This window comes from Protobothrops mucrosquamatus, unplaced genomic scaffold, assembly GCF_001527695.2.
Source record: "Protobothrops mucrosquamatus isolate PMUCROS unplaced genomic scaffold, P.Mucros_1.0 scaffold607, whole genome shotgun sequence".
Taxonomy (NCBI): domain Eukaryota; kingdom Metazoa; phylum Chordata; class Lepidosauria; order Squamata; family Viperidae; genus Protobothrops; species Protobothrops mucrosquamatus.
This window is the reverse complement of record NW_015386905.1, coordinates 179,366-201,466: the sequence shown is the minus strand read 5'-3', so window position 1 is coordinate 201,466 and position 22,101 is coordinate 179,366. Positions and strand designations below refer to the sequence as shown.

Below are 22,101 nucleotides of genomic sequence, written 5' to 3'. Positions count from 1 at the left end.
TGATGATGATGATGATAATAATAATAATAATAATAATAATAATAATAATAATAATAATAATAATAATAATAATAATAATAATAATTAAAAGTTGGAAGGGACCTTGGAGGTCATCTAGTCATCTAGGGGTCATCTAACCCCCTGCTCAGACTGGAAACCCTATACCATTTCAGACAAATGGCTGTCCAATCTCTTCTTAAAGACTTCCAGTGTTGGAGCATTCACAACTTCTGGAGGCAGGTTGTTCCACTGAGTAATTGTTCTAATTGTCAGGAAATTTCTCCTTAGTTCTAGGTTGCTTCTCTCTTTGGTTAGTTTCCATCTGTTGCTTCTTGTCTTGCCTTCAGGTGCTTTGGAGAATAGCTTGACTCCCTCTTCTTTGTGGCAGCCCCTGAGATATTGGAACACTCCTATCATGTCACCTCTCGTCCTTCTCTTCATTAGAATAGACATACCCAATTCCAGCAACCATTCCTTATATGTTTTAGCCTCCAGTCCACTGATCAGTGATGGGATTCAGCCAGTTCGGCAGAACCGGTAGCTAATTTTTTTTTGCCCAGGCCCAGAATGGACTTCCGGAAGTGACATCCACACAGAGAACCAGTTGTTCACATATTTGAATCCCATCACTGCCCCTGATCATCTTTGTTGCTCTTCTCTGTACTCTTTCTAGAGTCAACATCTTTTTTACATCGTGGTGAGCAAAACTGGATGCAATATTCCAAGTGTGGCCTTACCAAGGCATTGTAAAGTGGTATTAACACTTCATGTGATCTTGATTCTATCCCTCTGTTAATGCAGCCTAGCACTGTGTTGGCTTTTTTGGCAGCTGCAGCACACTGCTGGCTCATATGTAAATGATTGTCCACTAGGACTCCAAGATCCCTCTCACAGTTGCTACTATTGAGCAAGGTACCACCTATATTATACCTGTGCATTTGGTTTTTCTTACCTAAATGTAGAACCTAAATGTAGAACATTGAATTTCATTTTGTTAGATAGCACCCAATGTTCAAGTCTGTCAAGATCCTTCTGTATCTTAAGCCTATCTTCTGGAGTGTTGGCTATTCCTGCCAGCTTAGTGTTGTCTGCAAATTTAAAGATGAGGAGGAGGAGGAGGAGGAGGAGGAGGATTTAATATTTTACAATATTTAAATATCATGTTTGAACAGGTGTGTGCATATGGCTGGATGGATATTTTCATATATTGGCCATATCTTCATACAATGGCTATTAATCCTGTTAATAAAAACTGATCAATTTCCCATCAGGCACACTAATCTGTTCCTTTACTTTTTCATAGTATAGCTTGAATAGTATAGCTTGAAGACAAAAGTGTGTATTTTTCTTGGGGGGGGGGTTGTTTGTTTTGTTTTTGGAAATGTCCTTTCTGAATATAATTTCTGATGGGGTGGTGAGTTCTGGAAGTTACTAGAGACGCCCTGTCTGTCACAGCTGCTGCTGGATCTCTCCAAGGATTCTGGAGTGAAGCCATTTGTTCCAGAGTTTCAAATGTCTCATTCTTCCTTAAATAGAAAGGGAAGAGGGGCTTGTACATTTTGGCAGGGTGGGCAAAGCACCACAGTTATTGCATTATTGCCTTCAAAAGCTCCACCACTGAACTTTGCCGAAGGCTGGTGCAAAATTTGGATGTGGGGTTTTGCGAATTTTTTAATTGTATTGTTTGTGCCAAATTGAAAACCATGTGATTAATCTGGAAATTAGCCTCTCACCCCTAAGGTCTTGCTCACTGTGCTTTGGTCCTTGGCTCTTGACTATCTCATTGAGCTATATATATATACACACCTCTATTTAACTCCAGGCAGCCATACTTATCAACTCATTCCAAGAAAGACAGTGTCCACGATTGAGTGATCCACAAGAAAAAATCCAAGTTGGTGACTATCTCAAGAACTGAGAAACTGTGCAAGGTAAGGAAAGGAAAGCATAAATAGGGATTTAATAGCAAATAGGTTGGCAAAATATCCAATAGCAATCCCAAGAGAATATTTTGCTTGAGTGCCAAGGATTACAAGTGTATGTATATATGTGTTTGTGTGTGTGCGTGTGTGCACTGTGGTTGGATTTTTCCCCCCTTCCCATCAGATGATTGGGACAAATCCCAAAGGCATCTAAAAATTGTCCAAGTATGGAGGATGTAAATATTTTTTCATTTGCAGCTAATGCAATAAAGATTCTCAATGTGGGGTCAGAAATACGAAGATTGAAACCAATAAAGCAGTGGATTTATTGGTACTGGAATGGGATCAGAGAAATACAGTTTAACAAGTTGGATTCTTTGGGCCAAACACTGTTTCATAGTGACTTCACAGGATTCTGGTGAACATAAGATAAAAGAAGACTACTTGAATGTGATAACCCATTTCTGCACTTACTGATTATTTAATGAGAACCAGCCTGATATAGCAGCTAAAGGTTCTGGGTTAGCAACCAGGAGACTGTGAGACCTATTCCCACCTAAGCACAAAGTCAGCTGGATGACTTTGGTTCAGTCCCTCTCTTTCATCCCTAAAAAGGAAAAAAGGCAAAGATGAACCATTTCTGAAAAATGTTGCCAAAATACTTTAGGGACTAGAAGTCAAGAAGGAAAAATTATTGATTGATAGGATTTATAACCTATGTTTTTATTAATGAATGGTCCTCATAAATGTATGAAGATACATCATAGGCTGTCTTCAAACTAAAGTCTACTACTTTGGATATATGAATTATATATAATTATATATAAATGATGTCCAAAGATAATTAAGAAATTATTGATGAAGATGGATGAGAACTATGAAAGAGATGCAATCAAAGTTAAGTATATGTTACAAAGCGATATGGGTAAAGTACAGGTAGTCTTTGACTTACGACCACAATTGTGCCCAAAATTTCTGTTGCTAAGTGAGGCAGTTGTTAAATTGATTTTATCCCATTTTAATGACCTTTCTTGCAACAATTGTTAAGTGTATCACTAGAGTTGTTAAATTAGTAATACAGTTGTTAAGTGAATCTGGCTTCCCTATTGACTTTGTTGATCAGAAGGTCGGAAAAGGTGATCACGTGACTCCGAACACTGCAACCGTCATAAATATGAGCCAGTTGCCAAGCATCCAAATTTTGATCACGTGACCATGGGGATGCTGCAACGGTCGTAAGTGTGACCGTTTTTTCAGTGCTTTATAACTTCAAACAGTCACTAAACGAATGGTTGTAAATCAAGGACTACCTGTAACAAAAAATGCCAAACATCCTTGAATGTTGTAATGAATGATGATGTTATTAGGAATTCTTAGAATGAAAGCCTACTAGTGAGTGTTGCCCACAGTATAACAAAGCAAATAAAAGGGTATATTGGTTGCTTCAAAACTGGGACTTCCCAGATGTTTCAAACTACAGCCTCTATCTTCCTCAGCCAAGAGCAGGGGTAGGCAACCTTAGCTCTTTTATGACTCGTGGACTTCAACTCCCCGAATTCCTGAGCCAGCATGGCTGGCTCAGGAATTCGGAGAGTTGAAGTCCACGAGTCATAAAAGAGCCAAGGTTGCCTACCCCTGGCCAAGAGTAAGAAAGGCTGCCAAGGGTATGAATCTGGTAAAACCAAATTAATCCAAGATATTCTGATATGAACTGTGTGGGAAATTGAGATGTTGGGCAATTTTGGCTCTTTTTCTGCAATTTGTTTGAAACTGAGAAATTAAGGTGAGACTACTAAAACAAAATCCAGACCATCAGAAGATGGCAACAGAGGGTTGTACATCTTTCTGCTGCCATTAGTAGTCATCTGGGTCAGTACAGTCCAGATCAAGTAACTCAATTATGGAGCAACAGTCATCGATCAGAGACCCTCAAAATTCTCCCACCATGAATTTTGGCTTTGTCCATTTTGAAGAACATTCCACGCAAATCATGGGGCAGCCTTCTGTCAATCCCCACAACAGAAGAATGGATGGAAAAAGTGATGGAACTAGCAGAGATGGCAAAATAGACTGTTTTAATTAGATAAAAGAACAGATTCATTTTATTTCTATTGAACTTTGTGCTTGAGACAGAAAAAAACCCCTAAATCTTGACCTTGGGTTTTACTGATTAATCTAGTTGTAATAGAATTGAATAATACTTGTTAAATTAGTAAAGCAAAAAGTAGAGATTGCAATTCTATTTTGTACTTTGCTGAAAAAAAGTTGGAACTCAATGCTTTTTTTTTTCTTTCCCCCTTTATCCTACACCTCTCTTTTCCTTTTCTTTCCCTTTCCTTTTTGCCTATTATTTTACTTTTCTTTTGTATTTTATATCTGATAAATTCCAGTCTGGGGATTATTAGTAATAGTAATAGTAGTAGTAGTAGTAGTAGTAGTAGTAGTAGTAGTAATAGTAGTAGTAGTAGTAATAGTAATAATAATAATAATAATAATAATAATAATAATAATAATAATAATAATAATAATAATAATAATAATAATAATAATAATAATAAAGTTGGGAGGGACCTTGGAGGTCATCTAGTCCAACCCCCTGCTCAGGCAGGAAACCCTATACCATTTCAGACAAATGGCTGTCCAATCTCGTCTTAAAAACCTCCTGCTTCTGGAGGCAGGTTGTTCCACTGATTAATTGTTCTAACTATCAGAAAATTTCTCCTTAGTTCTAGGTTGCTTTTCTCTTTGGTTAGTTTCCATCTGTTGCTTCTTGTCCTGCCTTCAGGTGCTTTGGAGAATAGCTTGACTCCCTCTTCTTTGTGGCAGCCCCTGAGATATTGGAACACTGCTATCATGTCACCTCTTGTCCTTCTCTTCATTAAATGTCTTCTTTATATTAAACTTCTGCTTCTTTATATGCATTTCTATTACTTGTATTTTATCTGGAGATCACCTAGAACTGAGAAACCTGGTCTGAATTTTTCTAAATGTCTTACTGGTGTTCCAGGGAAGACACATTTCATCTATTTTTATAGGAGGTTTTGATCTTCTACTTGGACTTGTTAAAAGAAAAATCTTCAGAATCCAGTCCAAGCCGGGAATAAACAAAATGGAGACTGCTTTAGAAAGAAGGTTGTAGTTTATTGAACAGCAAAGCCAGACAGAAATGTGGCTCTGGGAAAGCTGACCACATGTATTTGGGAGTGGTTGGTTTTTATACCTTCTTGGGCTTTTGTGTTTGAGGTTCTTTCCTGTTTCTGTGGCATGAACTTTGACCTGAGCTTTTGAGCATATCCTTTTGGTATTCTGATGGTGTTGGGTTAAATCCTATTATGTCCTAAAGGTCATGTCTTTAGAGTTTGGGTGGGGTATGTAGATTTTAGTGGTCTTTGTCTTTCTAATCTCATCAGCTCCAAGCTTCCTGGCCCTAGTCTTCCTGAATGAATCACCAAATCTACATTTCTACAGAGATGGTTCCTGCTTGGGACAGGAGAGGGAATTGGTTTCTGAGGGCTGGTTTTGTCTTAGATTTTCTCCCATTATTCCTTTGGGGAGATATAATATTCTGCCTTTTTAATATTCCCCCAAATATTTTTTCTTGGGGGGGGCAGGTTGCTGTCCTTCCACAGACTCACTGTGCTTTCTAGCTATTTCTTGCATGTTTTCCCTTCCCCCACCCTACAGAAAATCTTAAGAAATAAAAGACAGAACAGCTGCTTTCCTTAGTCTCGTCTTTAGTAGTGACTGGGCCATGTGACTAGAGACATTCCTAAAAAAGCCTATTTATTTCGTTTCTAGATGGAGGACCCTGTGCAACTGAAGGAAGAAGGGAATAAGTTCTTTCAAGGCAATGATTATGACAATGCTATTAAAAGCTATTCCGGAGCACTTAAACTTGCTAAAGATCCATCACTCCAGGCTGTGTTATATCGAAACCGAGCAGCATGTTTTCTGAAAAAGGTAAGGGAATGTTATGGAGAGGTGAGGGAAAATTCTTCAAATATATATAAAGAGTGTCAGAAAAATCAACAATCCACAATGTAATGCCTCCAGGAGACAAACCATATGATATCAAAATGGTACATCTATCCCCCAAAAGCCATTATCTCCCAAGAGAATCCAAAGGTTGCACAAACTTTTAATGGTTTGCCAAGATCTCATGAGATTTTTGACAACTTCTCATGAGAATTCATGAGATTCAAGACCTCTAACCTTTTCCACTTGATGTTGGAAATGGCAGTTTATTATTTAGCATATGATGAGAACATGACAGAAGAGAAGTAAATATATACACACAATCCACATAATTATATAAAAAATAGCACTGCTCACTAGGGATTCAGACAATTGAAATCCAACACACCTAGAGGGTTAGGGTTGTGACATTTATTTGGTAATATATTTGAAAAACAGAACCATAAAACTGTAAGGTATCTTAGATGCCATTTAGACCATGTCCTATTATATAATGTTTTTATGTCAGCCCTTCAAGGTAAACAGGGTTATTTGAAAAACCATATTTTCCTGGTTATATCTACCCAACCCTTCACAGCGGGGAGGCAAGGAATGTTACAGATCCCCTCTCTTAAAGAGGTCCAGAAGTAGAAGGGTCTTCTCTGTGGCAGCAGAGGTGAAGAAATAAAAAGACTGGAGAAGGAGAGAATTTGGTTCATGTCAAACTAAAATGAACATCCCATGAGCAACCTTCTTAATCACTAATAAAAATTTCTTTTTCTTTGAAAAAAAATAGGAGAAATATGCCCAAGTGACGTCAGATGCAACTAAAGGTAAGTTAAACTATGGCTAAAATATTTTAGATGCTTCATTACAAATATTGTACTGTACTTGGATAGGGAAAAAATGTAACAAATGAGATAGAAATAGATGGAACAAGAAGAGAAGACAGATGCAACTCTTCTCTTGGTCAATGTGGCTGCTGTCAGGTATCATCTCAATTTTGTCATTATTTTCCTTCTAGCTATTGACATCAACCCTTCTGATATTAAGGCTTTATACCGACGTAGCCAGGCTCTAGAGAAGCTGGGAAAGTTGGATCAGGCCTTCAAAGATGTCCAGAGATGTGCCACCATTGAACCTCGGAACCAAAGTTTTCAGGAGGCCCTTCGACGTCTGGGCACAAACATCCAGGAGAAGGTAAATGATTGGCAGGCTTGACACACTGATCAGCCAACTGGTCAGACCATTTCTCTCTTGTGTTGGAGGTGGATGTGTTCTATATGTGCATGTGAGCATCTGGATCATGATCATATGATTGCAAAGCACTGTGATGGCTGGAAATTCAACTTGTAAGGACCACTCATTCAGCACTATTGCAAGTGGGAATGGTTGCTGAACAAGTATTCGTTAAACGAAGACCATCTATATCCCAGTCAGGGTTAATAGGGCAAACTATCATATATAAACAGTTAGCAACTTCCTTCTCCCATCCACTGGTGATGTTACCTAGCCCAGGGATGAAAAATCTGCAAGAGAAAAAGCAAACTCAGAGATCACCAAGAACCCAACAAAAAATAAATAATAATCTCTGTTCTTTCCTTCATCTTTGACATAGTTACGTTTTCAGTTCTCCACTGATGCCAGAGTGCAGCAAATGTTTGAAATCCTCCTGGATGAAAAGAGTGAGAAAGAGAAGCGAGAGAAGGTGAGATTCCTTAATGTGAACTGTTTCTTGTTCTTCATTTGGCTAAGAAAATGCCATTTTCCATTCTCCTGCTAATTGGCTGGTGGGAAAGCCCTGGTTGGCTTACATTGCTCTCTGCCTCTACTCAGCAATCTAAGGCAACAAGAGTGAACAAAATCACATCATGTACACAATAAAGAGGATGACCTTGACAGAAATAGTTCAGATCCATTACCAAACCAGCAAGGCAAAAAACATGGCTTAGCCCAAGTCAGAAGGGCATGCGAAAACATTCAGATAGACACCTCTCTAATTCACAGAAGTATAAGAGGAGGAGGAGCCACAGTAGTGTTAGACTTGCAAGATTCTGTTACTATAGCAAATCTTAATAAAAGTATTTTAATTTTGTGGTAAAGCTGATTTCTTAATCTTGTCTACATTGGTTGTAGCCAGCTTCAAAACAGTTTACAGAAACTGAGGAATGGAAGCAGAGAAATTCAATTCATGCAGAAACATGAAAGCCATTGGATGACTTGGGCATATAAGTCTTTTTCACACACACACATCCATCTTATACTATTATTATGCACTTCAGATTGGAGGAAGTGCATAATAATTGAGCTCCAATCTAAGCATTCATTCTATAATATGAAACAGTGATGGATATCTGAATTTATGGTCCTTCCGTTCTTTTGGCTGTCTTTTTAAAATCAGGCTGCAAACAACCTCATTGTTCTTGGCCGAGAAGAAGCAGGAGCAGAGAGGATATTCCAAAACAATGGCTTGAATTTGCTTTTGAAGTTAATAGAAACTAAAAATCCTGAGCTGATCCTGGCAGCCACAAGGACCCTTTCAGGGATGTGCACAAGACACATGGCGCGGGTAAGAAAGAAGCATGTCTTGAAATCTGTTTGTTGCATGAATAGCTTCAGGTCAGCAGGAAGAAGACAAAGAAAAAAATGTTGCAGAGCACCTACGGTGTTATGCGTACCATCTTGACTTTTTTTAATCCTTATAGATGCCCCCAAGTGTCCCAGAAACATTATAGAGAATGTATCCACAAAATAAAACTTGCTCCCTCTGCATAATATGTGACCAAAAAAATCAGGTCGGATAGCACCTTTTCTAACTAGCTAATTTAATTAATAGGCATCAGCTTTCATGATTTGCCTTTTATTGATACGTGTTATTAGCTACCATGATCCTTCTGATTATTTTGCCACCATAAACTAACACATTGTAGGAGAGATTCCATAATGGGTGTGTGTGTATATCTCTGTGTTGCAAAACTCATCCATTTCAATGTGGCATATGCATGATAACCGAAGGAGAGATACTCAGACAACTATGTTGTGTTCCTTACTTGGATAGGCCACTGCAATATTGCACATGCTGGGGATCAACAAACTCTGCTTATGGATGTCCATAGATCATGAAGAGATCTCATTGGCGGTCTCCAACCTGTTGCAGGCCATAACTGACTCTTTAACTGGAGAAGGCAAGAAGGAAGAACATGGGAAGGAGGATGCCCTGGTGCTGGGTAACTATCATTGGAGAAACCTACCAGCTTTGCTAAGAATAGTGGTCCTTCATAGGTGATATTAAAATCCCTAGTTTAGCATGGAAAAATGTAGGGGAGCTGTGAGTTGTATACTCTTGGAAGCAAACTTGGGGGCTAAAGTCTAATGTGGTCAGGGGCAGGGTAAAAATGATCTATACTGATCTATCTATCTATCTATCTATCTATCTATCTATCTATCTATCTATCTATCTATCCATCCATCCATCCATCCATCCATCCATCCATCCATCCATCCATCCATCCATCCATCCATCCATCCATCCATCCATCCATCCATCCATCCATCCATCCATCCATCCATCTATCTATCTATCTATCTATCTATCTATCTATCTATCTTTCTATCATCTATCAATCAAATTTAGATATTGCCCATCTCACTCTCAGAGTGACTCTGGGCACTTTGCAGGTAAGAGCATAAAAACCATATTAAAATTCAATACATCAGTAAAATGAGACCCAGGTAAGAATACAGTATAAATTAAAAGTTAAAAGATGGGGGGGAACATCTTCCAGTTGCTAAATACCTGCTTTTTTTCTCATCCCTAGCACTGGCAGAAAGGATTGTGTCTGGACCTCCTCCTTACTGATTTTATTGTTTGAGTGGAGGTCGCAGCATTTTGCTTGCTCTATTCTGGCTCCAAAGGCCATATCTGGCTGTTGCCACCATGAAGATAGAAAGGGACTTGCTACCAACATTGCTCTGTTGCTCTGCTGCACTAGTCAAGGAGCAAATTCTTAATTGCTCCCTCCTATCACCCTGCAATGTTGGATGCTCCAGAGTTGCTATGGAATAGGATAGATAGATAGATAGACAGACAGACAGACAGACAGACAGACAGACAGACAGACAGACAGACTAATAGACCCTCCATGTGTGCAACTGTCCATCTGTACTAGACACAGATTTAGCCCTCTCAAGAATGCTAGACTCTGTTCAGAAACAATGTCCAATGTAAATTTAGCTCTGAAAAATGCTAGTAGTAGCCAAACTGGTATGTCACATAACACCATGCCTACTGGTATTATGATACTATGACTATCATAGTTTCTCCCAAGAATTCTAAAATCTTAGTCTTGTGAATGTAGGTCATAGTCATTGGAGGCCATTTATTACCCTCAGAGTTATTACAGTTTTCTTCATGCTTTTTCAGTTTCTTCTAAAATAAATGTTGTGTATTTGACTAGTGGACATATGAAAATCACAAGCTCACTGAGAAGTCTTCTTCCTCTGGTTTTCTCCTTTTCTTCTTTCTTTTCTTCTTCTGACAAGTTGGCACAAAGAGACTAGGGTATTTATCAAGTGTTAGTCTCCTTATTTTATAACATATTTCCTAAATGTAATGCAACAATTTCCTTTCTATATAATTCTTAATTGCTCCTTCGCTGCCCCTTCACAAAATGGCTATAGGAACAATTTGTGGCTCCAAGTGTAAAGTAAATGAAAAATTAACTTTTTTTATTATTGCATGTGGAAACTGCTCTGATTCACCATTAATGGTTATGCAAATGGCTATTTGAAAACCAGGGGAAATTGATTATCTAAAATAAGCAAGCTGGCACCTGTTGATGGTTACCACCATAGAAATTCTAATTTAAATAATTTTGACTGATCCTGATTTTTTCTTTTTTACAGACACAAAAAAAGATATAAAGGCAATCATTGCCCATCTTCTAGATATGCTTCCCAGTAAAAAGGTATCCGGTCAGGGCCGGGACAGGGCTCTCAATTTACTCAACAAAAATGTGCCAAGACAGGATCTGAGAATCCATGACAATAGTCGCACTATATTTGTAATTGATAATGGTAAGCAATGCCTAGATGCAATTTCTCTCTTGTATAGAGTTATGGCTCACAGACCTTCAAAAAAATTTGCCAAGCTAAATTTTAGTATAAAAAAAGAACATTATTAAATGCATAATTGGGAATTTACTGTAGTTACACTACTCCATATTGATTCATTTTAAATGACAATGAAATGAAATCAGATTAAGCTTTTGCCCTGGTCCCACCTGCTCCCAAAGATCCAGTGTGGCTTTCAGCCCAGAAGAGGTTGTGCATCCTTAGCCTAAGTGAAACCTGAAGTTCAATTTGCTTGATTTTTCCTGCACTTGGCTGAAGATAGAGCCATTTGTGGCTCAAAGGAGGTCACTTTGCATTATACCCTTAGCTGTCTAATTTCATTTGCCAATTGCCCCAAACTCAGCATTCCATGAGCCATCATGCTGTAGTGGTTAGAATGCAGTACTCCAGGCTGACTCTGCTTATTGACAGGCTCAAGGTTGACACAGCCTTCCATCCTTCCAAAGTTGGTAAAATGCAGACCCAGATTGTTGGGTGCAATATACTGACTCTGTAAACTGCTTAGAGAGGGCTGTAAAGCACTATGAAGCAGCAGTGCTTTTTTTCTAAAAAGAAAAGGTGCCGGAACTCACACACGTCATACAACCTGCCTTGCCTACTCTACAAGGTTCCATCCAAAAAAGGTGTTGGAACTCTGTTCTGGGCGTTCTATGAGAAAAAAAGCCCTGTGAAGCAGTATATAAGTCTAATTACTATTGCTATTGCAATAAAGACAAAAGGTTCCGCCAATCCTTCTGATGCTATTTGCAGATCAGAAACAAAGGCATGAAAAGATTTTCTGTCTATGACTTACTTTATTTGATTTATGTATTATCCACCTATTATTTTTTGTAAACAACTCAAGGCAGTGAATTTACTTAATGTTCCTTCCCTCTCCCAAACAATCCTGTGAGGTGAGTTAGTCTAAGTGACTGCGCCAAGGTCACCCAGCTGGCTTTCTATAAGCTTTCTACAGCTTTCTACATATAATCCTAAATCCAGAATTTTACAAACATTAGGATCTTAGCAAATCAAGTAATTCCTCCTGTTAACTTCTTTCAACTTTCAATGATGGAGAGTAACTCTCACAATCTTCCATCAGCCAGGCCAGTCATCAAGAACAGTGGGAGTAATTGGTCAACACTACTGGAGATTCAACATTGAAAAAGGTTGAGTTAGATATTCTCTGAACATGATGCAATTCTGTATTGGACTGGGATCTCCAATGCTCTAACATGTATAAGTGAAATAAATTTTAAAATAAAATAAATTTAAAAGTGAAACACTAAGATTTATGAGATACCATGTAAGACAAGGGCTCTTGGAATAGTTTCTACTCCATCGTCCTGTTTCAGACAGAAAACAAAATGGATGCTTATGAAAAGATAATAAACAGGGCAGAAAGGCAAAATCCTTTTTCCATTATTGTTCCTCAACAAACAGTATATTACCTCTGAAAATGGAAGCTCTACTATCAATCATTATAGATTTTCCATCCACATAGAGTTTGATGGCTGTCTAAGTAGTTTTATGACTCACTTTTTTAAAGAAAATCCATATTTCACAATATTTTTTCTCCGAAATGATTCATCCATAAGATGTTTTGTTGTCTTGCAGATGCATCCTTAGAAGAAAGGTGCAAACTTCAATTTTATATACAGTATGACCCTAGCTTTCAATGCCCCAATTTATTTCAGACTATAAATCTAGCAGATTGACTTTTTGCAGTTTTAACTTAAACTGATTCTGTGCCCTTTCTATCTTCTTCTATTCCCTACCATCGTTTCATTTCCCCAGGTTTGAAAAAGATTTTGAAAGTTGCTGGCCAGATTCCAGAGATGTCCGACTGTCTCCCTCTAACAGAAAATACACAGCTTACAGCTTCAGTTCTTCTGAACAAATTGTATGATGACCTGAGATGTGACCCAGAAAGAGAAAACTTCAGACTGATCTGTGAAGAGTACATTAAGTGAGTCCAACAGATCACGGTCCTTGAAACATTTACCAAAAGCAAGAGAAACACAATTCAGCAATCCAATGGAAGTATCCAAAACTTCATGGAGGTAGACTAGTAGTGGGATATGTCCTGTTGATTGGTCTCAGTGAAACCTAATTTCATCTCTGTGAGTTGTTTGAACCTCTTTTTCCCAGATTGCACGGAACTAAAGGGGTAATTGTCTCTTTCCAAAATAAACCCATCTGCTTTTTGCTATTGGTGTGTCAAGCACAGGAAATCAGGAGCCCAGGCAATTCAAATAAACATAGGTTTATTGCATGCTAATTTTCTCTACAAGAATCTGAACTATTAATGACTAAAACAAATTGGCGGTAGATACAAGTCAACGGAATTCAAGGTGAGCTAGGCTTAGATCTCTTGTAGGTTGAAAGAGATTTGAGACTGATGGCGTTTGATCCCTGCCTGGTCATGGCTCAGCCTGGTCATCTCCTACATGGTGTTTTAAAATACTCTTTTTCATGTCTCAACCTCAGCTTCTCTTATATTGTCACTGGGTAGATTATGAATTTGTAGGTCATCCAGAGCCATTTCTGATGAGATGGGTGGCACATACATTTAATAAATAGCAATAGCACTTTGATATTCATATTAACCCATAGTGCTTTACAGCACTCTTTGGGCACTTTACAATGTCAGCATATTGCCCCCAACAATTTGGGTCCTTATTTTACTGACCTTGGAAGGATGAAAGGTTGAGTCAAGCTTGAGCCCTGTCAGGATCAAACTCCCTGCTGTGGGCAGAGTATGCCTGCAGTACTCCATTCTAACCACTGCACCACCAGGCTCCAATAATAAATAAATGTAATCAGTTAATAATTTCAATCTCTGATTAGAAATCAATGCATTTTCACTTTACATCTAAGGCACTACTGACGAAACTGTCATGGTGGAGCCTTTCTGATAACTCAAATGAGAAGGAAAATTTTTCTGTACAGGTAATCCTCAACTTACAACTGTAATTGAGCCTGGAATTATTGTCGTACATCATGGCATCGGTTAAGAGACTCACCTCATGATCATTCCCAATTTTATGACCTTTTTTGCAGCAGTTGTTAAACAAAGCTATTTTCCCCAATGGGTGTTTTTGTCAGAAACTGGTAATAAATGATGAAAACTGACAAAAATTAACAAAAATTGCACTCACATGGTCACGGGATGCTGCAAATGGCTGTAAATGTGAGCCAGTTGCCAAGGGCCCAAAATGCAATTAGGTGGACACAGGAGAGTGGCCATTGTAACTTTGAAACTGGTCATAAGTAGCTCTGGGGAGGTCTGTCAGAACTGTGAACAGTCGCTAAATGACCAGTCACTAAGCGAGGACTACCTGTATTGGATTCCCTTAATCTTTAAATCTTTTTTTTTCTTTTTTATCTCGGAAAGAAAAATTGTGGGTTTTTTTCTGGAGAGTTCTAATGATCTCTGGAGTATCCTTAAGAGACAAGAGGAGAAAGCTGCAACTGGTGCAACTGTCGGACAAGAGACATCTCAGTCTCTTATCACAGAAGGAATGGGGATAGGGAAAGTATCTTAGAAAGGACCTGCTCTAGATCCCTGGAAAGTAAAGGAAAACATACAAAACCTTACGTTACTGTAGTTTATAGTAGAGGAACAATGAATAGATAGTGCTAGGAATAATTCAGAGAAAAGAAAAGGAATATGCTTGATATCAATGTGGTATCACATCTTCTACTCTGCCGAACCAAAGGACAAATATTATGCCTACCATCAGCTAACCTTAACTATTATTCTCTTTCTTTCATGTGTTTTTCCCTGCCTCCAGGAGTAAAATTGACCCCAAGGATATGGACAAGACTTTACATGCCATCCAGACAGTGTCTGGAGTTCTACAAGGACCTTTTGATTTGGGGAACAAACTGTTGAGCATGAACGGTGTCATGGAGATGATGGTGGCGATTTGTGGCTCAGAGAGGGAGATTGATCAGCTAATAGCTGTGGAAGCTCTCATCCATGCTTCAACCAAACTTAGTCGGGCCACATTCATCATCACCAATGGAATCACCCTGCTGAAGGAAATTTACAAAAAGACTCTGAATGAGAAGATCAAGATCAGAGCTTTAGTGGTTAGTTCTCTTAGATCTTTATCCTAATCTGTTTGATGATAGTCTTCTGAATCAGGCAAGGAACTCTGCTCATTTATTTATGGAAACTTCATAATGAAGTTATAATTAAGGTAAAATCTATGTTTCTAACTTGTGGCACTAATGACAAGCAGGGAGCAATTGTTGTAAGTCCCAAACAAAAATTGGCTCCATCACAGTTCTCATCCTTAAAATAAAACCAGATTAATTTATCAGTTAATCTGGACTAGAAAGAACTGTGGTCTCAAATCAATTGCGTTGGGTGATAGTAGCTTCCCAAATTTCTGATAGGGAGAAATATTTCTCAGACTTATTACCTCAGAAATTCAGTATTTGCATTGCCAAAGGCAAAACAGACTACAGAGTTCCTGGTGTTGTCTGAGCTTAGTTGCTTGCCTTCAGACATTTCTTGGTTGTTTGCTTGCAAAAGAATGACGTTAAATAAAAGAGACTTTTAGGTCTCACCCAACAGTATCTCCTTAGTTTTTCTTTTCAGAGTTTTAGAATCGCTCTTGCTCTTTTAGCACATGGATCTTTTTAATCTCCTAGATAAGCAAGAATTGTAATGGAAGTCACCCAGAGTTGGTGCAGAAACAGAACAAATCTATTTGGGGACTTAAAAGATAATAAGCTTATCTCAGCTAAAGACTTACATCCAGGCCTAAATCTTTCAGCCCAAGAGGCTCTAAACTTGTTGGTGCCCTTCTATCATTCAAAAAACAGAGATGCTCTTCAGTTAAACTGATTACAGTGGACATATCTGTGAGGTTTTTCTTATTAGCAAGAAAATGAATTGCCATTGCCTTGTGTCAGGATTTTTTTTTCCAACTTCCCAGACTAGCTACAATCCTGTGATTAAAATAAATTTTTCACTGGAGTCTGATAAATGGATATTCCATCTTTCTTTTCATTTTTTTTTTTCCAGGGGCTTTGCAAGCTGGGTTCTGCTGGAGGAACCGACTATGGCCTGAGACAATTTGCAGAGGGATCCACTGAAAAGCTAGCAAAACAATGCCGCAAGTGAGTGGGAGGTCTATTTTGGGAGCTGGGGTCATAGGGAGATAGTTGAATAGGTGACTCCCATGCCTCTCTTTCTTCCCTATCTTTTCAGCCACAGCCTCCTGCCTTATAAGGTCTGGTAGGAAAACATCTCATTCATCTTGCAGCAACTATCAGTTTGCTATTTAAAAAGAAAGGAAATACTGCAGCCATAGAGCTAGACTGACTAATCTTGGTGACAATGTTTTACTCCTTATCTACAAGCAGCATGATTTAATACCTAGCTCTTAGGGAGCAACTGTAAAGGAATGTCCATACTGGTATCTGTCCATACTTCTGTCCATACTTCAGAGCTTCCAGAATGCACTTGATTGGTCACAGAATGGGAAAAATCAAAGAAGCAAAAATTACACTAGCCCTCGACTTACAATCATTTATTTAGTGACCAAGTTACAACAGCACTGAAAAAAGTGAATTATGGCCATTTTTCACGCTTACAACCATTGGAGCATCCTCATGATTACACGATCAAAATTCAGATGCTTGGCAATTATATTTATGATGGTTGCAGTGTCCTGATGTCATGGGATCACCTTCTGCAACCTTCTGACAAGTAAAGTCACTGGAGAAGCCAGACTCACTTAACAACTGTATTACTAACTTAACTGCAGTGATTCACTTAACAACTGTAGCAAGAAAGGTTGTAAAGTAGGTCAAAAGTTTTCACTTATTTATTTATTTTATTTATTTAATCCCATTTATACCCCGCCCTTCTCCCGAGGGACTCAGGGCGGCTTACAGGTAAATAAAAACAGTACAATACAATAAATATCTCTAAAAGCCAAATTAAAATATATATTAAATAACCTGTATTAAGTTTAATATTATAAAATCCCTTTAAAATCCCTATAAAATCCCCCCCTAGGCCAATCCCGCTTGATGGAAAAGCCATGTCTTGAGGGCACGGCGGAAGGAGGGGAGATCCGGAATAATCCGGATCTCTGGGGGGAGTTCGTTCCACAGGGTGGGAGCAGCTGTCTTGCTTAACAATGGAAAGTTTGGGCTTAACTGTGGTCATAAATCGAGGACTACCTGTATACAGATTTCAATAAAATATATTTAGTCATACTGCGGGGTAAATACAGAATCTTGGAAATTTTAAGAGTTTTCCATTCTTGTTTACAGTGCTCCTTATGGTAGAGTGCCTCTGAATGATTTAAAACACGTTTTCTTTAGTTTTTCCCATCTAGCCTGAATTATTGTTTATGAGATATGGTGCCAAGAGACTTCTCCCTCCCTCCCTCCCTCTCTCTCGTTTGTTTGTTCGTTCCAATCCTGTACCAAACTCTGGGCAGCTCACAACTAAGACATAAAACCATATCTCATGTATCATAAAATATTAAAACCAAAAAACTGGCACCATGACTAAAACTTAGCTCACCCTTGGGGGGAAACCAGGTTCTGAGTGCTTTTCAAAAAGTTAAAAGGATAAGGATGTGCCAAGCTTTAAGGGGAAAGATGTTCCATAGGGCAGGAGCTGCCATTGAAAAGGCATGCTTCCTAAGACCCATAAGATGGCAGCAATTAAGGGAAGGGACCACCTTGTCTGATCTGATAGGACAGGCAAATGTCCATAGGGAGAAGCAGTCTCTTGATTATTTATCCCTCCTCACCTTTCCAGTCCTTTTCCAGCCACTTCATATAATGTTACATTAAATAAGCATTATGCTGATCCACAGAACTCTTCTTAAATGTTTATACTGAAGGGCCAGACAGACTGGAAGGAAATCCCCAATTCTTGGGCAAGCAATTTCTTTCTCACCAAAACATCTGTACTGCAAGAGGCGTTATAACTGTCTTGTTCATTCAGATGGCTATGCAATCCCACCATTGACACCCGTACTCGAAAGTGGGCAGTGGAAGGTCTTGCTTACTTGACTTTGGATGCCGATGTGAAGGATGATTTCGTACAAGACGAGCCAGCCATGCAAGCCATGTTCGAATTAGCCAAGGTAGGAAATGTAGAGCATGCTTTGCTATAAATCCCTGTTCCTTAGACCTCGGGGAGGCTATTCTCATACATCAGGGCTGCCACATGGAGAGAGCACTAACATTTGAAATGACTGGTGATATATAGTAACTTGAAATTTCTTCATTTGGCTGTATGCAGACAAGCGACAAGACTGTCTTTTACTCGGTGGCCAGCCTCTTGGTGAACTGCACCAACAGCTATGATGTCAAAGAACTTGTCCCTGAACTTGTACAGCTGGCCAAGTTTTCTAAGCAACACGTACCTGAGGAACATCCCAAGGTAGGCATTATCATTCTTCTAAGGACCACCAATTTGTCTTGATACTCAAGATGACTCCATCATTAACAGGCAAATCTCATTTTTCTTTTCTCCCCGTAGGACAAAAAAGACTTCGTTACAAATCGAGTGAAGCGTCTGATCAAAGCTGGAGTCACCTCTACCTTGGTCTGCATGGTGAAGGCAGACACTGCTATTTTGACAGATCAGACCAAAGAACTTTTAGCTAGGTAATTCTATCTAAGGGGCTGCCACAAAGAAGAGAGGGTCAACTTGTCCTCCAAAGCATCTGAAGGCAGGACAAGAAGCAATGGATGGAAATTAATCAAGGAGAGAACAAACCTAGAACTAAGGAGAAATTTTGTGACAGTTAGAACAATTATTCAGTGGAACAGCATGCCTCCAGAAGTTGCGGGTGCTCCAACACTGGAGGTTTTAAAGAAGAGATTGGACAGCCATTTGTCCAGAATGATATAGGGTTTCCTGCTTGAGCAGGGGGTTGGACTAGAAGACCTCCAGGTTCCCTTCCAATTCTGCTCTTCTGTTATTCTCTCACTCTATGTGATCCTTCCTACTTGAATTGTAAGCCTGACTGCTGTGTCACCTTGTTTATTACAATATTCTATAAAAAAACAGTATACACTGAAAGATAAACCAGAAATATGAGCAAGAATTGTAATGAAAAATGGTTCTTTCATCTCTGTTCCTTCCTGGCAGAGTTTTTCTCGCTTTGTGTGAAGACTCCAAGGATCGTGGTACCATTGTTGCTCAAGGGGGTGGAAAGGTAACTTATTCCTACAGTTTCTTCAACTTCAACAGATGGGTTAGGTTCACATGTGCATGTAACCAGGTCAAGGATCTAGTGGCTACCACATTATTGCTTGCCATTGTGGCCTGGTTCACACAAAGTGCAAAGACAATAGCCAAGTTCCTATGCCCAGTTCTTACCACTACAGTAGAACTTTTTTTTTTCTGATGTCCAGCCCATTTCCCCTTTTTTAAATTTAAATTATTGTTTTTGCCCCTTCTTCTTGAACAGCATTCCAGCTCCATCTGAGCCTCGGTCTGAGTAGTCTTAGACTCTAATTTAGCCTGACCCTTTATCTTGATAGTAGTGATCCAATTTTGGGATTTATATTTGTGATTAACTCATTTGATGCCCTTTAATTTGGATATAGCTAGTGGCCCAGTATATACTATACCAAAATGTACATTATTATCAATATACACAACCCTAATTGGGAGTAGCAACTCTACCTCGAAGGGAAGCAGTCATTAAGAGAAACATTAAGTGACAGCCCTGCTTAGCAATGGCAGTTCCAGCAATCTCAGATGGTTGTGAAGTGAATCACATACAGTTGTTAAATAAGACATCGTGGCCGTGACTTGCTACCATTGACTTGCTAGCTTTCCTGTTGGCTTTGCTTGTAATCCAGCAGAGAATGTCGCAAATGGCAATCCCGATGCTGTGACTGACTTGCACAACACTTGCTAATCACTCAAAGCATGATCACGTGAATGTGGAGATGCTGTGATGATTGTAAGTGCAGAATTGGTCGTAAATCTTTTTTTTTTCAAACCAGTCACTAAATGAATGGTCATTAAGTGAAGACTACCTGTACTATCAAGGATTGAATCAAATCCCTAAAAGCAACTTGTGTCTCCCTCATAGATATAATTTAATCATAACTGGTATATTAATTATAAAAGTCTTAAAAATGTAATAGTTATTCCTTCCTTCCCTCCCTCTGCCCTTATTTCCTCCATCCCTTCAATAATTAGGATTTATGCAAACTATTTTGCTTCATTTCTGTGATGCTATCACAGAAAAATATTTTTTTCCCTTTTCCCTGTGCATTTGTTTTCCTTTTGTGCTATGTCTTTTTGCAAGAGCTGATACTGTAGACTGGATATAAATTATATCAATATATAAGTGCTTATCTTATTTCTTTCTCTTCATCTTTAGGCCCTTATACCACTGGCCTTGGAAGGCACAGATGTTGGCAAAGTAAAAGCATCCCATGCCCTGGCCAAGATTGCTGCCATTTCCAACCCTGACATAGCATTCCCTGGGGAGAGGGTGAGTAAATTCATGTGTCCTGCAACATCTTGATAAAACAGTAAAGCAATTGCGGGAACAAGCTGCATTTCGGGGATATAAATATATGAAGCTGCCTCCCATTGTTTCACTACTGAACAGCTTTTCCTGTTAGGAAGTTGTCTGTGATATCCAAACAAAATCTACTTTCTTGTTATTTGAATCCATTTTTTTTCTTGTCCTGTGTTCTGAAACATCTCTGAATAATTCTCCATCTCCTATATGATAGCCTTTTGAGTATTTGAAGACAACTATCATGTCCTCTACAGCAGAGGTCTCCAACCTTTTGAGCACCAGGGACTGGTTCCATGGAGAGAGGTTTTTCTGTGGACCGGAGGGGGCGTGGTTTCATGTATTGCCTGCATCCCACTGATGGGGCTTTGCTTGTTTGTGCGGACCGGTTGCTGGCATGTCACAGCTCGGTGCCAGTCCACGGACCGGGGATTGGGGACTCCTGCTCTACAGTCTTCTTTTCTCAGGGAAAATATATTCAACACTTCTAACCATTCGTCATAAGTTTTTCCTTCTAGTGTCAACCCTTCAAGCTAAACAGGAAAGCAAAGTTGTGAACACTAACACTATTTTTATTATAAATCCATAGAATCTTGCAGGTCTGAATGTGTTTTTCCCCTTCTAATTATCTTTGTAAGAACTAAGGAAGATCTTGTCTACGGTTACAATTTTAGCCAAAACTCCAATTTATTTTTTCCAAAAGTTGTTTTGGTTGCAACTCTTCATTCTGTTCCTCAATGTTATTCCTTCTTCTCCTTATGCCAGGCCCTTTACCATTTAGATTCTACACTATTGTTTTCATCTTAGGTGTACGAAGTTGTGCGGCCACTGGTCAGTTTGTTGAATACTGAGCGTGATGGGCTACAAAATTATGAGGCATTGTTAGGACTCACCAACTTTTCTGGAAGAAGTGACAAACTCAGGTGAGACAATGAATTGTGTTTAGATTATTTTTACCAGGCCGTTCCTATTGATTAAGAAAATTATTACCATGTCAATCCATATTTTCACATTTTTTCCTATTAACCAAACTTTGTGTGATCTTTTTTTCCTCCACTATATTTTCTCATACCATTTCTACTTCCATTTATTTATTTAATTGCTCTGTAGGGCAGCCTAACTCACAACAGTTAAAAATAACAATCCAATTAAAAAAAGGTTAAAAACCAAAAATGATCAATAACCACTTAGATAAAAATAAAAAAGTGGCCAAGTTCATTGTGTCAAACTCAACACAGCCACTGTAAAAACTCTCCACCCTTGATGGATCCTGTCCCCCCCCCCACAAACCTGGTGGGAGAGCCATGTCTTCAGGGCCTTACTAAAGGCCAGGAGGGGGCGGGGCTAATTTAAGATCTGATATAGGATGATGTTCTTTTACCTAGATCAGTGGTTCTTAACCTTTTTGAACGAATCGCCCCCTTGAGCCAATGAGGAAGTTGTCATCGCCCCCCTCCCCCAACATAACCTCTCAATCACAACTTTGCAATACTGCAGACCTCTTAAAATGTGAAATGAATTTATATGAACTTTCATTTCTCTCCCCCAGAATAAAGTTAATAATTTTGTGGATGTGAGGG

At 38.9% G+C, this 22,101-nt stretch overlaps 1 protein-coding gene across 1 annotated transcript in view; it reads left to right on the top strand.

Annotated features, from left to right (window-relative positions):
* The first annotated feature begins 1,814 nt into the window (after nucleotides 1-1,814).
* The window catches only part of UNC45B (unc-45 myosin chaperone B), a 26,306-nt gene continuing 6,019 nt past the window's right edge, over nucleotides 1,815-22,101 (top strand). Inside the window, exons 1-17 of the mRNA XM_015817610.1 lie at nucleotides 1,815-1,931; nucleotides 5,721-5,882; nucleotides 6,673-6,709; nucleotides 6,901-7,076; nucleotides 7,495-7,584; nucleotides 8,278-8,445; nucleotides 8,935-9,103; nucleotides 10,782-10,952; nucleotides 12,786-12,957; nucleotides 14,786-15,086; nucleotides 16,030-16,124; nucleotides 17,974-18,115; nucleotides 18,274-18,414; nucleotides 18,514-18,641; nucleotides 19,129-19,195; nucleotides 20,378-20,491; nucleotides 21,329-21,444. Of these exons, the coding sequence (XP_015673096.1) occupies nucleotides 5,721-5,882; nucleotides 6,673-6,709; nucleotides 6,901-7,076; nucleotides 7,495-7,584; nucleotides 8,278-8,445; nucleotides 8,935-9,103; nucleotides 10,782-10,952; nucleotides 12,786-12,957; nucleotides 14,786-15,086; nucleotides 16,030-16,124; nucleotides 17,974-18,115; nucleotides 18,274-18,414; nucleotides 18,514-18,641; nucleotides 19,129-19,195; nucleotides 20,378-20,491; nucleotides 21,329-21,444 (2,249 nt within the window). The 5' untranslated portion in view covers nucleotides 1,815-1,931. The remainder of the gene's footprint in view (nucleotides 1,932-5,720; nucleotides 5,883-6,672; nucleotides 6,710-6,900; nucleotides 7,077-7,494; nucleotides 7,585-8,277; nucleotides 8,446-8,934; nucleotides 9,104-10,781; nucleotides 10,953-12,785; nucleotides 12,958-14,785; nucleotides 15,087-16,029; nucleotides 16,125-17,973; nucleotides 18,116-18,273; nucleotides 18,415-18,513; nucleotides 18,642-19,128; nucleotides 19,196-20,377; nucleotides 20,492-21,328; nucleotides 21,445-22,101) is intronic.